General features: G+C 38.2%; 2 protein-coding genes across 2 annotated transcripts; both read right to left on the bottom strand.

The window, feature by feature from the left end:
- Positions 1–948: 948 nt before the first annotated feature.
- LOC137030745 (kelch-like protein 33) lies at positions 949–14,254 on the bottom strand. Its single transcript, XM_067401182.1, has 7 exons — positions 13,555–14,254; positions 11,572–12,014; positions 8,505–8,627; positions 8,297–8,416; positions 4,107–4,357; positions 3,247–3,417; positions 949–1,468 (listed from the first exon to the last, which is right to left on the bottom strand). The coding sequence occupies exons 1-7, from the start codon at positions 14,252–14,254 to the stop codon at positions 949–951; spliced, it is 2,328 nt and encodes a 775-aa protein (XP_067257283.1).
- Positions 9,379–10,389, bottom strand: LOC137029947 (uncharacterized). The gene is made up of 2 exons (XM_067399784.1): positions 10,145–10,389; positions 9,379–10,048 (listed from the first exon to the last, which is right to left on the bottom strand). Exons 1-2 carry the CDS (start codon positions 10,217–10,219, stop codon positions 9,380–9,382), a joined length of 744 nt encoding a protein of 247 aa, XP_067255885.1. The 5' UTR covers positions 10,220–10,389; the 3' UTR covers position 9,379.
- Positions 14,255–15,102: the final 848 nt, after the last annotated feature.

Genomic DNA, 15,102 nt, shown 5'->3' with positions numbered 1-15,102 from the left:
AATACGTACGAATTGCCGTGAGATTGGGTTGTATAAACCTACGTATTTTACGAGTTGACAAATTTGTATGAATTCATACGAATGACCTACCCCGAACCCCGCCCCTAAACCTTAGACAAATCATACGAATTCGTACGAGTGAGGTCGTATGAATTCATACGAATTAGCCACCTTGTAAAATACGTATGAATTGGTCGGGAATTCTATCACATTCTTTTGGCAGTTATGTTTTGGGCTGGAAATCATTGATTCAATCTGGCAAACAGTAGCAACACACAACTCTATAATCATGGAAACCAACAATTCAACTTACGGAACGAACGCGGTGCCAGTTTAGTTTTTTTCCATAAGTAGTATAGGGAAGGCATAGGACATACGGCGTAAGCTTTTTGAAGAGTGCAGAAAGTGGAAGCACGTGCAAGACGATAATTTGTGTTTATAAAGCATATACAGTTGTATTTTATTCATAAATGGCAGATCGTTTCTCTAGATAAGACCCTTATTCCGCGTCTGGTATCGTTTAAAGCCCTTTGAAGCTGCACTGAAACTGTAATTTTGACCTTCAACCATATGGAGGCCATTGAAGTCCACTATAAGGAGAATAATCCTGGAATGTTTTCATCAAAAACCTTAATTTCTTTTCGACTGACGAAAGAAAGACATGAACATCTTAGATGACATGGGGGTGAGTAAATTATCAGGAAAATTTTATTTTAAAGTGGACTAATCCTTTAAATACATATTGGTCACTGTGTTGTTTTCCTAAAGCCACCGGGTGGTGGCGGCATGGGTGCGAGGGCCCTTTCATCACTGCTTGCAGTCAAACCAATAATAGTTACTGAATAGAAACCCAACTAAGCAAGCCAAAGTGAATAGTGAGAGTAATAGAAGTAATAGTAACATTACCATAACCTAATAGACCCAGTATTCATAAAAAGGACATTGCTCTCAGCTCTTCAGGCTGACAGGCAGCTGTAAAGCACAGAGATCGGCGTAAGGTCGTGGCATCGCTCCTAGTTTATCCCAGCATCTTGCCTGAGGATTGTAACGGTGCACCCAGGGCGTATCACGGGCTGAATCGGCTGAAGACCCTCCCAAAACATACAAGTGTCCGTCAAGAGTGGCTGCTGCAGGTGAGAGGTGCGGTCGGGGAAGAAAGGGGAAAGACGACCAGGAGTCATGAATGGGATCATATGACTCGCACTGCAGCTGGTCTCCAAACCCAGCCCACATTGGCTGCAAGCCCCCAGCCACGACCAATCGGTGTCCCGCAACCAGCATCACATGACCAGCCCGTCCTGCTCCTACCGTCATGGGTGCACGTTTCGAGCAGCCACGCACCGGGTCGTAGAGCCACAGACACGGATAGCAGCGCAGACGAGAGTCACAACCGCCAGACACAAACATCTCTCCATTCAACACGGCTGCGGCGTGACCGCAGAGAGCCATGTCCAGAGGATGAGACAACCTGTGTGTTAACAGACAAAGGAAATAGACTTTTCAGGTTTGTCCCCAAATAGTATTTCGTTACTTGAAATGTCACTGCAGATACAAAATATCAAAGCAAATGCCTTTTATTTTAATCAGAGACCCAATTTCTCCAGCAGGACAGTTGACTAAATGAAGTTTGTTGGGTTTGAAATGCTAAAACAATAGATCTGATGTGAAATTGTAGGCAGTATTGTTTGTCTTTGTTGGTTAGTGGTTATATTTGATGTTCTTTATGCTGCTTGTCTGCAAGTTCAGATTAGAAAGCTACATTTTTAGGATGGACTTCCTTTCTCATCATTGTCAAAAAGGTTGAGATGGCCAATCAAATCAAAGGCGGGTTTACTTTCCACACAAGCCGAGTGTGAATTCAGTAGCTAAATATTAGATATTTCTGACAGAAATGAATATGACTGACAAAATCTATTGATGCATACTACCTTTTTTTTAATGTGTCAAAACCAAATTGTTCAAATTGTTTTGAATGACAAATATAGCCTTCGTGTGATTCATAATTGATAGTGATGAGATACAAAACATTAACCGAGCTGTTTTCAACATATCTTGGTCAAAAAATAAATTTGGTCCTCTCAAAAATTCAAGACAGGGTTACGGCCTTGTGATGAACTACACCTGTGGTCCATTTGCTTGTTCACCTTTGTGAACTTGAGGTGAACTGACTTCACACAACCACTAAAAATCACCAAAACACCAGATGAATCAAGTCAGAAATGACATTAGTGAAATGACCTGCAGCATTTGAGACATGCAAATACCGCACAGACACTTGCATTGATATTTTGTTATTTTTAATAACAAATTATTGCATTTATAAGCCAGTGTACGGAAAACACCCAATCTGTTTCTATTATATACAATCAAATGTCAATAGCGATACACAAGTTGAGAAGCGTCTCGCTGCAGCCTGCGGTGAACATCCAACCCGGCCCACATCCAAGTGTGATGTCAGAAGCCACAACCATGTTTAAGTACGTTACATTCTCATTAGCGTGATTGTTTTCCGCCAAACCAGTTCAGCAGACACTCCACCCTGCAGCCGATTCTTAAGATTTTTTTGGTTATGTCAATCACAGTACCGACAGCCTACACCAAACACAGATCCCTAAACCTACCCGTCACTGTAACCTTAACCAATGAAATTAGTTGCAGGGCGAGATTTCTGGTGAAATGTTTTCTTATCTAACTCCTCCTGTTCGAAACACCCACTCCAGGCAGGACTTGAACCCGGGTCCATTGGCATGGGAGACGGGCGCTCTAACAAGGATACTAAAGACCACAGTGTCTAGACGAGCGCCTCTTAAGATCAGGGGCGTGAGGTTTACATGCACAGCTCTTGCTGGCCTATGTCTGATACACTCAGTCCCCTAAACCTCACTCCCATCTGGGTCGTGGCACCAATGTAACCCGTCCTGTTTGAACCACCCGCTCTAAGTGGGACTAGCCTACATTCGTTACACTTACGTCTAAAAACCTTTTTAATTTGGAACCTACATACTGAAACCCACCTAATCCTACCCTTTACACCTAAAACCCACTCAAAACCTACCCTTACACCTAAAAACCTTTTCATTTCGGAAACCTACATACAACAAATTGGCTTTCCAGGGCGGAATGGGGAGTCACGAAGTGACGTATTTGAACATGGGTGTGGCTTCTGACATCACACTTAGATGTGGGCCATGTTGGATGTCCACTGCAGGATACAGTAAGCCCTACTTGCACAGGTTTGACGTGGACCTCCAGGTGTTGTCGTCAGGTGTGTAACACTCCACTGAGTCCAGACAGTTCATGTCATCGCTGTTTCCACCCAGGACAAACACCTTCCCTCTGTGACACACAGCAGCGAAGTAATCCCTGGGGCTGGACATGTCAGGAGGACATTCCCATCTGCCCTGAGCTGGATCAAATCTGCACACAGACACACAGGATGATTATTTTTTCATATGGCTGCATGCAAACACAAGTAGTGATGGGCGCTTTCAAAACACTGGTTTGTGAAGCTTCGAAACCTTTGCAAATAATTTGTTTAAAACCAGTGATTCAGCACACATGATAGTGCCAAAGTAGCATGATTTCAGTAAACCAGGCTTTGTTATATAACTGTTTCGAAATGTTTCAAAATTTCAATGGATCGCCACTATGGTCTCTGTGAACCAGTGTCCTATGTGGTTTTCACCTGATCTTGGATCAGTTTTTATAATTTGTAAACATTTAATGACACATTTGTATATTAAAAAAGAAGAGTTGTAGTTAAAAGTCTAATAATTGGCCTAATTAACCAAGCTTTCCATAAAACAAGCAAAACAAGCCCTACAGTTTAATAAAATAACATATATTATAAAGACATTTCATATTTAATGGTATTAAATTATTTGTTAATTGGATTTAATAGATTACACTTTCAATTAAACTTTTGCAATTGTTTTGTAAAAGGTGTTTTATGGTTGTATGTCTGAGTTTTTATTGCATTTACACCGTTCTGACAATCAGGCATCACCAAAGGGGTTTCAAGCGGTTTAAACCAGCAAATCATTTTGCATTTTCAAAAAGCTTTGTTTCTCCCATCACTGAACACAAGATGATCCAAAGAGTCCCACCTCAGCGCAGTCTTCAGTATGTCCAGGGCACCGTAGTACTTCCGGCCTCCCAGGATATAGAGTGTGTTATTGAGGACGCACACGCAGTGGCGGAAGCTTGGCGGCTCGGGGAGGCGGGCCAGAGGTCTCCACTCGATTGTACGGATGAGTCCCTCTCCACGCATGAAGCGGTGGGCAAACCACAAGCACAGGTTCGGCTTTCGACGCTCGAAATTCTCATTCACACAATCTCCACCTACAAGAACCAATACCTATGTAGATTTAAGAGAAGTACAATGATTAAAGCAACACTACTACATTAAGTACACTATGTAACTTTTTTGTTCAAAATTAACATTTTTTTTTTACATTACATTATCAATCCTTCTTCCAAAACGTGTTTTTGTCTTTTCACTATGGTAAGCCTATTTTAAGTGTTTATATTATAGACCTGACGCAAAGGATTTCGCAGGAAGTTGCATATGTACATCACTTTTCCACGCGTCTTGTCATATCCATAAATAGAGAAAAGTTGCTCCGGCTACTTTGACGTGTGTATGGTGTGGGAGTGGCATAGGTTAGTTAACATGGAGCAGCTAAATCTCCAACCTCTGGAATCACCTGTTTCAAATGAACGACAAACAGAGGAGAGTCTGCTGGCAAAAAGCAAACGTGACAGAGCTGAGATGGCTAAAAATAAGGGATTTGAAATGTTGTAAAAGCGACGCAAAGATGGTGTTTTTATTATTCAACAGGTGAGTAAGGTATTTTATTGAACAGGTAAACTGTCATATGTAGCTCTCTAACAGAGTTTATTTTTAAAGCATTATCTATTATGAAGGGTCATTTCATTATGGTTGTTGTAGCGCTGTGCTGGAATTTGTTTTCAAGAAAGTACCGTGTCTATTAATGGTATAACTACAGTAACGTCTTCAGCTCAGCTTGATCTCTTTTCCATCTAAACTGATTATATTTCTTAACGTTTTATGAGCAGTAGGATAACCATATTCATCTACACAGTCACGCAGAGCTGAAGCACAACCAAAACAATGTTCTTCCGCAAAAAGCATGCAGTTTTGTTTTTTAACCTCTAGAGCAATGGTTCTCAAACTTTTTAGCGTGGAGTACCCCCTGAAGGGATTCCCATCCTTCTGCGTACCCCCTCTCTTCCACTTCGACTGCAGCCACACCTTTTCCATTAAGGGATAATATTTGCCCCCTAAATTGATTTTCCAGTGCATATTTTTACATTTATGAATAACTTTATAAAATAAATAATGTTTTAAATAAAAAATGTTTTATAGAGAAACATGCAATGATAGTAAAACAAAGTGATGCTTTTTAATATTAAACTAAAACTGCCAGTAGGTGGCAGCAAGTCACTGTTTTTATGAGTGAGTCATCGAGTCATTCATTCAGTAACGAAGCAAGTGGCTGTGAATGAATCATTGAATCATTGACTCTCACGATTCGTTCAAAGCCGCATTTGTGTGTTGTAGTTCTGCTGTGGTTTTCGTTAGAAATATTTTTTCATTGCAAAATAGAGTAAATACTGACAGTACTGTGTTTAAAATTTACGTTTTGTTTTTTAACCTGTTGTATAATAATACACGTTTGCAGTCATGTGCAGGGGCGTAGTTTGCAGGGGGGATGGGGGGGAGGTAACCCCCCCAATATTCAAATCCATCAATTACAACCCCCCCAATATTTCAACATGAAAATCACAGTAGATCTATACTAAAATATGTATAATTCATTTGTTTTGTAACAATAATTTTGTTTCTAATCAAATATGTTTGTCATAATAAATTAGTCAAAAAAATACCCGCCTTCCATTGAACCGATTGGTAACGCCCAACGTCACACTTTCACCAACACAACGCGAGTGGAGCTCTAATGTTTGAATGGAGAGCACGGGTAGCACCAAAAAATGAAGAGAACCGTTGCCCAGCCGACAATATTAAACTTCTGTTCAAAGAGGGACGTTAAAAAGAATAAAGCATAAACTGAGAAGGAGGTATGAAAACATTGTAATAGCTAGGTACACTCCACATATATTTTAGCTAGCTAATCCATTGCAATTTAGCCATAACTACCAGTGTAACTGTAACCAGTTACTAAAACAGCCATCTATTTTGTTACTTCAGTTTTCAATAGCGTCTGTAATTACCAATGACAAAAGTATTCACATCGGTGACTTTTGAACGAATTGGCTGAATGAACAATTTAAGTAGCTCACTCATTAAAATATCAAATCGCTGCCACCTACTGGCAGTTTCAATATATAACATAATTTATTTCTTTTTAGAATCACTCCGTTGTGTTAGAATTTGATCAATGGTTATACATAAATTCCATAAAGTTATGATAGATAGATAGATAGATAGATAGATAGATAGATAGATAGATAGATAGATAGATAGATAGATAGATAGATAGATAGATAGATAGATAGATAGATAGATAGATAGATAGATAGATAGATAGATAGATAGATAGATAGAGAAGAAATAAATTATCCAATAACGCTACACATAAAACATTTTTTTTTAAATAAAAAAAATAATAACAGGCAGCATACCAACGCTCAACCCCCCCAATGTTGAAACCAAATCTACGCCCTTGGTCATGTGGATATTTGGGTACAATTGCATTCTTCCTCGTTATCAACATTAAATACAAGAACTCACACAAGGTATGTTTTTGAATCAAAGAAAGTTTGAGTCTTAAATTGATATAAATCCACTATCTGTGTCTATATTTGTTCTTCATGCAAGTGCTAAATCCCCACTTTTACAAAAGTGCATTGTCGAGAACGACAGTAATTTAGCACGATATAAGGCAGCAGACTGCACGCAATCTATCACATGCTTGTGTGGATACAGTCATTTTAGACTGCAAAACATGAGGTAATTTGATAAAATGTAATGGATTTACGGCATTTTGCCAGTTAGAAATACATGCTCGGTTTTAATATTATTTTAAGGTAAGGTAGAGTTAAATTAACTACCCAGCATTTTGTTCGCGTACCCCCTTTTGTAACCTCATGTACCCCCAGGGGTACGCGTACCCCAGTTTGAGGTTACATAAGTTACATAGTGTACCTTTAAGTCAAGTCAGTTTTAGTTGTACACAAGCTTACACTTAAAAAAGGGAAAGCTGCTCTATTGAAAATACTAAAATAATGCACTTACAATCAACTTAATGCATTTATGTTTGAGATGAGAAAATAATTATATTATGTATGTTATTATATTATATAAAGTCTAAGTAAAATTCAACAGTCATCAAAAGTGACATGATCATGTTGCAATAATTTGTTCAAATTAATTCAGACCTCTAAAAAATGACATTTGTGGTTTTTACTGCTCTTCAATTTACTTAATGAAAATGAACTAATGCAACACAATTATTACTGGAAAAATAGAAATGATTAAATTGATCCACTGCAGCCACTTATTTACTTATGTATTCATGTATTGTTATTTGTATTATGTAGAACTAATGTGTATTGATGTGAGACCATAAACACTGTGGGATGCAAGGCAATTTTTGGAAGAAATTCCAACATTAAAATTGAAACTGAAACAATTCTTTTGAACTTTGGTCTCCACTTAATTTCTTTGAATACACTCCCTGAGTGAATAATATTTGTTGCATCAGTGTATTGCTGCAATTGCAAAAAAGGAGGATCTGTTAAAACATTATATTTATACAGTATAGTTTTAGATAGTTACAGTAACGTTAACTAAAAAAGCAACATTTCTCATTTTCGTTTCACTGTACTAATGTACTAAATGTACCAAAATAACTTTAAAATTGATAACTACATAGAAATATTCTTAAAAACAATGACAACAAAAATGTCAAAAACAGTTATTTTAGTGAGTGTTATTTTAGCATAATTATTATTTTTTATATACTATTAATTACTTTAATTTTAGTAATTTTGGTGTGTGTTTTTGTAATTGTATTAGTTTTTTAAAAAAATGTATTGTTTTAATTTTATTTTAGTTATTTTAGTGCATCAAGTCAAACTAAACAAAAATGAGAAATGTTGCTTTGGCAACTAGATTTTTTATGTTAGGGTAACAAAAGTATTTTTATGCTTTTAGTTTTAGTTAATTATAATAACGCTGTTCTGAAGAAATTTCTTTTGCCTTTTTATTGATTATATTTATGTAATAATTTTCTTTATCAGTAGGTTGTACCTGGTTTGGAGTGCGTGGCTTGCAGTCTGTCATTCTCCTATCACCATGTAAGAGATTATTCACAATTTCCAGAGCTGTTTTCCCTCCTGAACTCCTGACCAGCAGTTTACAGTCCTGCACCTGAAAAGAAGAGGCGAAAGTGGTCCTTATGAAGCTGTGAAGAAAGCTGTGGCTTGTCAGGTTCATTCTTCTGTCAACAGTAAATTACCTCCAGCAGCTCCTCCGGTCTCATGAGAGGGAAACGAATGCCCTGCATCAGTCGGGAGAGATGACACAGCCTCTGGTCTTTATCATTCTCGACCCAGTTGACCACAGCTCTGAACACGTCCAGCTGTCAGGACAGAGTCTGAATATGCTAATGCTGCCCCCTGCTGCTCTTTGCATTGTGATACAATCAAAAAAGATGGGTTATTGAGTGCATAGAAAGTGCTTAACCAGATAACCCATAATCTTAACTATAGTTAAACCTCATAATCATATACCCCCGGTTTCACAGACATCTATCTATCTATTTGGTTGGTTTCTGCCTATATGTCCTAAAATAATCTTTTTACAGTTTTTTCCAATTGCTAACACACAATTTTTCAAACTAGTCTGGTTTTATCAAAACACTTAACACAATTCACAAAACCACACACCCAAACTGCAAAATACCTCATATATCCTGCAAAATGAAGCACTGCAACCGAAACTACACATAACATTATCAAAATCAAACTTTTGCATGAAATGGCACACACTTCATTCATATTACCAGATTTTTGCCTAACCACCTACACACTGTTGGGCATAATGAAAAGCACCCCCATCTTTAGTATGCTTTGCCATAATACTAAAATATGTATCAGATTCTTCACATGCACAGAAATATTTGCAGATACACACACATGCTGTTGCAACATTTTTTATTTGTTTTCCTTCACTACAGTAAACAAGTCAGTACAACATAAGCACAGCAGATATATTTACATGGGAGTGAACAAAAATATTCTTACAAAAAAAGTAAACTGAAAAAGAAAATTTCTGAAAAAAAATATATTACAGTAAAAAAAAAAAAAAAAAAAAAAAAGGCAAGAAAAATAATTAGGCAGCATCTTGCCGCACAGCCGGGTCTGGCCACAACGCCTCGTCAACATCACAGGCAATATCTTCCCTTGCCAGACATCGAGGGAAGAAGCGCCTTGAGTGCCTTATCCATCCCTGAATTGCACCCACATCAATCTCATCACATGCCTCTTCCATGGCCTGCACAAGAGGCATGCGCACAAAGGGCTGCCGGTCGTATACCTTCCACCGCCATGCCGAAAAGAATTCTTCTATGGGGTTCAGAAATGGTGAGTATGGTGGGAGGTATTGCACGAGAAATGTTGGGTGGTCAGCAAACCAGTTTTGGATTGGGGCTGCACGATGAAAGCTCACGTTGTCCCATACTACAACGTACCGGTTTCTTTGATGGTCTGCATCATTCATACGCTCTGGTGGTATGAGAATGTTGTGAAGTCTGTCCAGAAATGTGAGAATATGGGCTGTGTTGTATGGTCCAAGTTTGGCATGACGGTGGAGGACACCATGCATATTGGAGATGGCAGCGCACATTGTGATGTTCCCACCACGTTGGCCAGGAACATCTATAATGGCTCTGTGGCCAATGAGGTTTCTCCCTCTTCTTCTGGTCTTTGCTAGGTTGAACCCAGCCTCATCTATAAAGATGAACTCATGTGGGATTGCATGAGCATCCATTTCCAGTACTCCCTGAAAACAAAGAACAAAAATCACTCAATATGGTGTTATCCAGTACACTGGGAAACAATGTTGTGTGTAGTGTACTGCAGTCAATATAGTACTTACATCCACATATGCTCGTCTGAACTCTTTGTTTCTTTGAGAGTTTCTCTGAAACGGCACCTTATAAAGTTGTTTCATTCTGATTTGGTTTCGCTTGAGAATGCGAGCCAATGTGGACAGACTAACTCGTTGAATGTTGTTGAATAAGGTGTTGTCTTGGATGATGTGGCTTTGAATTTCTCGTAATCTGATTTCATTATTTTCCAAAACCAAGTTTACAATGGCAGCTTCCTGTACCCTGGTGAACATTTGGCCCCTTCCTCCACCATGGTGTCGTCTCTCAGTCCTTTAGAAAAAATAAAATAAAAATATATATAGGGCTTGGACAATGCAGCCTAAATATTTTCCCCCACAGTAGAGTACATTGCACAAGAAACTTGTACAGTTCATGAATGGCTGATGTCATACACTAAGTAAACAGGTGTCACCCAACTGATACACTATGACATGGGGTATACTACATGTGTACTACATGAAATTTTGGTTACATACCTGTTCTCCAGTCTAAAGGTCCGGATGACAGAGGCGACAGTAAAACGGCTCAAGTTTGGCTGCACTCTCTGTCCAGCCTCACGCATTGTCAACCCATGGTTGATGACATGATCTACTAAGGTTGCTCTGATTTCATTTGAAAGTGTTTGTCTTCTTTGGCCATGAACTCCTCTACCTGCTCTACCCCTACCTCTCACTCTTCCTCCCCCTCTTATTCTCAACCTCCCTCTTCCTCTTCCTCTTCCTCTCTCTGCAATGTTTTCCATTGTTGTTGTAAAAAAAAAAGGTTCTCACCTGTGGTCTTTTCATAGTGCTTACATCCTGATTGAAGTGTTAACAATTAACCACTGAGGTGTTTGGCCAGGTGGCACATGTAATTGGCCAATTAGCTCATGTGGTGTCATTTTGAATGGCAGTGTTTTGAAATGGCAAACATGTGACTTTATGTCAGATTGTTGTGTCTTATGCAGAGAACTGTATTTAGTGAATTTAAAAAGTGCTATTTTGAAATGCAAAATGTGTGTAAAACAGAAAAGGTGTTTAGACTTTTGGAGACTTGAGAAGAAGTTTTGCTCTCTGTGTGTCAGTTTAAATAATTGTGCTGTGCATGTCATTTTAGTGTGTTAGCAATTGGAAAAAACTGTAAGCACTCCCACGAGTAGGCATTTTCTTCTGATGCAATTTTAACTTTCATTTAAAAGTAAACTTTTATATTTTATAAAGAAATTGAAAGTGGCACCTGTCTGTGCAAAACTTGGCAACACAATGCTGCAGAGTAGTGAGTGGTTGCCAGGGTGTTGCCATGTGGTTCTTATGGTTATTCCTGGTGGTTGCCAGGTGGTTTCTCAGTCACTGTGATATTCTGGTCTCTCGTGTCTCACCTCCAAATGTGCATCTGTGAGATTGCTTCAGTTGTTTTATTATCCATCTGATCTTACCTCACTATCTGCATTCAGCGCATCTCTCTCCAGCAGATGCTGCAGCTGGACGCAAGGCACATCCCTGAACTTCTCCCCCTCTGTAACCCTCTGAAAGTGGGCTAAAACATAGTCCTCTGCCCTTCTGCGCAGATTCTCCAGATTGTGGACTTCAGCCAAGGCCAGAACATCCAGGCAAGACGTTTCATCCATGTTGTCCTGTAGGAAGTTTGAGCACAGTGACAGCGCCCCCTGCAGCTGAAACTGTGAAGCGGCTTCTGTCAGGTCCCACACGTTCCTGCAGCTGAGTTTTAGTCGGCCGGAGTAAATGAAGTCCAGTAGGTCGCGCAGCACCCAGGACGCCACGTCGCGCAGTAACACCACATCCTCGCCGGATTCGCGTAACCCTCCACAGAAGAGAGCCCTAAAGTAGTCCGCACCCGCTGATAATATGACACGATGGGCTAGAAGAGAATTATCAAGATAAAATATACAACACAAACATGAGAGATGACTTTATGCACATTCATAATTTCTGCAGACAAAACTCAAACGAATAGTTCAGCTAAAAATCACCCTCATGTTGAGGGTGTTAGTTTTCATTTAGTTACATATTCCCAATTTTAATTCTAATTTTAGTTTAAGTTATAGTAATTTTGTTGTGCTTTGTTTATCATTGTCTTTTAAATAATTCTAGCTTTATTTTATTTCAGTTTTAGTCATTTTAGTGGTAACAATTTACAATAAGGTCTCATTTGTTGACAATAGTTAATGTATTAACTAACAGGAACTAACAATGAGTAATACATTTGTTACAGTATTTCTTAATCTTTGTTAATATTAGTTAATAAAAAATCAAACTAATACAAATACAACATTTGATTTTAATAATGTATTAGTAAATGCTGAAATTAACATAACCTAAGATTAATAAATGCTGTAGAACTATTGTTCATTCTTAGTTCGTGTTTAGTAATGTAGTTAACTAATGTTAAAGGCACGTCATGGAAATTTTCACCACTAGAGGTCGCTTATTCAAAACAAAGGCGTAGCTTGATGATGCCTTGATTTTGTGGAATCATTGGAGGTGTTGTCTTCACGTCTACAGTCTGTGGGAAAGAATTGGGATGGAACTCTGGCAGAAATCATGTTCATGGATGAGATTATTAACGTAAGTTTAGAAATTAAAAACTGCATACACTTAAAGACATATACATACACCATACACCTTAAAACATATACTCCTAAAGAATCCTGCAGTCATTTTACTATAGATTGCACAAAATAGTGATATAAATGCAAATGATGCTGTATTGATTAAATAAAATAAAGTTATTTGTAAGGTTTTATGCGTATGGTGTGTTCTTTATGACCGTTTTTTCTAAAATTACATTTTTATAAAAAAAAAAAAAAAAAGAAATCACATTATATTGCCTTTCTTACAGTATTGCAATATATCACAATATATCGCATCGTAACCCCTGTATCGTGATATGTATCATATTGCCAGATTCTTGATAATACACAGCCCTATTATTAAAAGTGTGACACATTATGCAGCAGTTGCTGCTTCCGCTTCTTCTGGTCAAGTGGGAAACATAGCGCTGTTTTATCATATTAGATACATTTGTGTGTTGAAAGTTGTTATAGTGCTATTCTGCGTTCGCTCGGTGGCTACTATGAGACACTTGTTGCACACTGCAGTAAGCGACATCGATATTAGGCATGGTAAAACATGGTACTCGTGGTAAATCAAGAAAGCAGATAAACCAGAAACTAAGGTTAACGTGGGTATGATGTAATTGATAGGTGACACACGGACACAGTCCTTATTCTGGATAAAATTGCTTATTTCTCTGGATTTCAACATTCATGGGATAATGTAAGTTCACAAGTCAACAAAACATATAACATTGTTCTAGTGGTTTTTAGAAATTTTAATCCAAAAATCTTACATATTGTGCCTTTAACTAATGAAATGTAAAGACCCTGAGATATAGTTACCAGGGAAACGCTCTCCACTGTCTGCTTGTATGATGATATCACAGCCAATGTTTCCCTCCCACAGTGTTTGTATGATCTGCAGGCTTCTTTCCCTCTGTCTGCTCCCGATGACCAGAACGTCTCCACCAAACAGTTGCTTGAGTCTTTTGACCCCTAATACCCTACAGGCTTCCAGCACTTCATCCGTTTCTCCTCTATCCACTTCTCCACTGTAGCTGAAGTCCAGTACAGCCTTCAGTCCTGCAGGAGTCATCCGTCCTCCATCCAGTTCCACTTCCTTAAGCCCCGCCTCTCCAGATAACAGCCACGCCTCTGCCTTTTGACTGACAGTAGCGAGCACCAGCCGGTGAGCTTTGTAGGAGTTGCCTAGGAGCTTTAAACTGCAGTCCAGTAGAAGCCCTTCCTCCTTGAGTCCTCGAAGCGAGGCGAAGAGGGCGTCGCAGTGTGTGGAAAGCAGAAAGGGGCGGAGATCTGGGTCAACAAAGGGATCTATAGGAGGATGTTTTCTGAAAGTGGGCAGCGAAAATGTTGAAGTGGGAGGAGATGTTGAAGTGGGAGGAGTAAGGATGATTGATTTTTTTTCTCTAACATCTCCTTTTAGACTTGAGGATGCAATGTGACTTCCAGCTTCCTTTTCTCTTTTTTCTTCACCTGCACGTTTGCCTTTCACAGAAGAACCAGACTGTAGATGAATGGACATATTTGCCTCCTTTTCTCTAATTTCCCTCTGGTTTTGTGCTGAGACATTAATAACCTTTTAAAAGGGTGAAAGCATTAAGTTAGTTAATATTATCTGAACAAGCTAAATAAATGGAACTTCTAAGTAAAACAATCCTATAGTATTGGCCAATGTTGGCTCTGTTATAGAGGCATATAATATTACTGCTCTCAAATCAATTATAATCTATCTATCTATCTGAAAAGAAAATGTGGTAAGGGCATCATACTGTAAAATGAAATTACGGTAAGGGCATCATACTGTAAAACACATTTACAGGTAAGCTACTGTAAGGAGGCAGTTACAGCACTTTAATAGTGCTGCCAGTATGTTAGCACAAAAATACAATAAAATGTCTAACAGTGTATATATACACACACACATACAGACATACACAAAAACTATACAAAATATGTATACATTTTCAAACTTATGTTAGTGATATATACATACACACACACACACACACACACACACACACATATATATATATATATATATATATATATATATATATATATATATATATATATATATATATATATATATATATATATTTGTTGTAAAGGATCATGTAAGCAAAAAAGCTCATGAAAACAGTGACACGCAAACACTAGCCTATATATTGCATTATATCACGTTATTTTTTTTTTAAATTCTGAAAACGTTTAATTTTACAAAAATGTTATCATTTTATTTTTGAATTACAGTTAGTTACAGTGATTTGAAATGCAACTAAATTTCAGTGTATGATTAATAGTTAAGTCAAATGTATAAGGGGTCAAAATATGTCTAATTCTTCTAATTACAGTTGCATATTTTTCACATGT

The sequence above is a fragment of the Chanodichthys erythropterus genome, chromosome 11, assembly GCF_024489055.1.
Source record: "Chanodichthys erythropterus isolate Z2021 chromosome 11, ASM2448905v1, whole genome shotgun sequence".
In the NCBI taxonomy this organism is placed as follows: domain Eukaryota; kingdom Metazoa; phylum Chordata; class Actinopteri; order Cypriniformes; family Xenocyprididae; genus Chanodichthys; species Chanodichthys erythropterus.
Note: the sequence above shows the minus strand (reverse complement) of the source record. Positions and strands in the feature narration are given on the sequence as shown.